The 2,358-nt window shown below is 63.1% G+C and overlaps 2 protein-coding genes across 2 annotated transcripts in view; one reads left to right on the top strand and one right to left on the bottom strand.

Annotated features, from left to right (window-relative positions):
• Nucleotides 1-1,153, bottom strand: part of LOC107307396 (uncharacterized histidine-rich protein DDB_G0274557-like) — a 2,825-nt gene extending 1,672 nt beyond the window's left edge. Inside the window, exon 1 of the mRNA XM_015850907.1 lies at nucleotides 1,119-1,153. Within this exon, the coding sequence (XP_015706393.1) occupies nucleotides 1,119-1,153 (35 nt within the window). The remainder of the gene's footprint in view (nucleotides 1-1,118) is intronic.
• The window catches only part of GTF2F1 (general transcription factor IIF subunit 1), a 17,927-nt gene continuing 16,345 nt past the window's right edge, over nucleotides 777-2,358 (top strand). The window contains exons 1-3 of the mRNA XM_032441802.1: nucleotides 777-1,277; nucleotides 2,117-2,181; nucleotides 2,315-2,358. Coding sequence (XP_032297693.1) covers nucleotides 2,155-2,181; nucleotides 2,315-2,358 — 71 coding nt within the window. The 5' untranslated portion in view covers nucleotides 777-1,277; nucleotides 2,117-2,154. The remainder of the gene's footprint in view (nucleotides 1,278-2,116; nucleotides 2,182-2,314) is intronic.

Genomic DNA, 2,358 nt, shown 5'->3' with positions numbered 1-2,358 from the left:
AGGGCGGCCATATGGGACTTATGGGAAGGGGTTATGGGGGGATCGCGGTCCTTAATATTGAGGGTCGCCGGCTCTATTGGGTGGGAGGCCATGGGGGTCTATGGGGGGTGGCTTTAATTGTGGTGGGTGGGAGGGGCCCTATGGGGGGTTATGGGAAGGGGTTATTGGGGGGGGCCTTGACTTTGGGGGTGGGGGTCCAGTTTTGGGGGGGGGGTCCGGCTTTTTGGGGGGAAACGTGGAGGCAGGGCCAATGGGGTCCTATGGGTGGGTGGGCTTATTGTGTCGGGGTGGGTGGAGGGGCATATGGGGGTTATGGGAGGCTGGGGGTTTCTGTGGGGGGGGCCCGATATCGGTGGGGGGGGTCCCGGCTATTTTGGGGTGGGGAGGGGCCATGGGGGGGTCCTATGGGTGGGTGGGCTTTTGTTTGGGGGTTATGGGTGGTGGGCCAGTATGGGGTATGGGGGTCCCGATATCAGTGGGGGGGGGTCCGGGCTTTTGGGGGTGGGGAGGGCCATGGGGGGGGGGGTTCCTATGGGTGGGTGGGGCTTTTAGGGGGGGGGTTATGGGGGGGTTATGGGGGTGGGAGGGGCCATATGGGGTTATGGCAAGGGGTAATGGGCCCGATATTGAGGGTGGGTCACTCACCCTGCCATGGGCTGGCGAGGAGCACGTAAGCTCGGGTACTCACCGGATTCCGCGGGGGGTCGTATATTTGGGGGGGGGCGGTGATTTCGGTCCGCCGTCACAGTGGCTAAGGCACGCGCGGCGATGTCGCTTTGGCCACGCCCACTTCTCGTGACGTCACCGCGAGGACACGCCCCCCTTTGCTCGAGTTTCCCGCCATAATAAGAGTCCCACCGAGGGGGGGGGGGGTGTCCACGTGACCTCACTCATCTCACGCCCCCCCCCACCCCCCCACGGTGTCCCCAATGGTTTGTCGTTCTTTTTGGGGTGGAATTGAGGGATTTTGGTGCTTTTTGGTTTCGTCGCCATGGAATCCGGGCCTTGGAATATCGCAACGGGTGGAAATCGGGGAGTTTTGGGGCGAGAAATGGGAGATTTGGGTCGAAAAAGGCCAAATTTGGGGGAGGTTTTTTGGGGGGGGGGTTAGGCCTGACTAGGCCTGACTAGGCCGCGCCGTCGTCGTTGCCATGACGACACGAAGGCGGGTCGAGAGGCGCTTCCGGCGAAAGGCACTTCCGGGGCGAACGCTGCTTCCGGCGAACGGCACTTCCGGCGAACGGCGCTTCCGGTCCTGCGCGGTAGCTGCTCAACGGGTGCGTTGTGGGGCCTTGGGGGGCTCCGGTCGGGCTGTGGGGTCCTATAGGAGTCTATGTGGCCCTATGGGGGGTCTATGTGGCCCTATGGGGGGTCTATGGGGCCCTGTGGGGGGTCTATGGGGCCCTATAGTGGGTCTATGGGGCCCTGTAGGGGTCTATGGGGCCCTATAGGGGGTCTATGGGGCCCTATAGGGGGTTTATGGGGCCCTATAGGGGGTCTGTGTGGCTCTATAGGGGGTCTGTGGGGTCCTATAGTGGGTCTATGGGGCCCTATAGGGGGTCTGTGGGGCCCTATAGGGGGTCTGTGGGGCCCTATAGGGGTCTATGGGCCCCTATAGTGGGTCTATGGAGCCCTATAGGGGGTCTATGGGGCCCTATAGGGGGTCTATGGGGCCCTATAGGGGTCTATGGGGCCCTATAGGGGTCTATGGGGCCCTATAGGGGGTCTATGGGGCCCTATAGGGGGTCTGTGGGGCCCTATGGGGGGTCTATGGGGCCCTATGGGGGGTCTATGGGGCCCTTTAGGGGGTCTATGGGGCCCTATAGGGGGTCCGTGTGGCTCTATAGGGGGTCTGTGGGGTCCTATAGGGGGTCTATGGGGCCCTATAGAGGGTCTATGGTGTCCTATAGGGGGTCTATGGGGCCCTATAGGGGTCTATGTGGTCCTATAGGGGGTCTATGTGATCCTATAGGGGGTCTGTGTGGCCCTATAGGAGGCCTGTGTAGCCCTATAGGGGGTCTATGTGGCCCTATTTGGGGTCTGTGGGGCCTTATTTGGGATCCTCTGAGGGTCCTGAGGGGTCTGGGGTCCTTCACCCCCCTGTTCCCCCCCCCAGGTCCCCCCTGAGACCCACCCGGTGCTGCCCCCCCCATCATGGCTGCCCCAGGGATGGCCTCGCTGGTGAGTGACCCCCCCGACCCCCCCCCCACATCCCCATGGTGCCTTCAAAGACCCCTCCCCTCCTCTGGTGGGGGGTCTTTAGATGTGGGGGGGGGGTCCTTACATTCTCCCCCCCCCCCACTGCTCCCTATAGGGCTCCAGCAGTCAGGTGGTGACTGAGTACGTGGTGCGCGTCCC

This window comes from Coturnix japonica, unplaced genomic scaffold (genome assembly GCF_001577835.2).
Source record: "Coturnix japonica isolate 7356 unplaced genomic scaffold, Coturnix japonica 2.1 chrUnrandom579, whole genome shotgun sequence".
In the NCBI taxonomy this organism is placed as follows: Eukaryota; Metazoa; Chordata; class Aves; order Galliformes; family Phasianidae; genus Coturnix; species Coturnix japonica.
The sequence above is the reverse complement of the archived record's forward strand: the minus strand, read 5'-3'. Positions and strand labels throughout refer to the sequence as shown.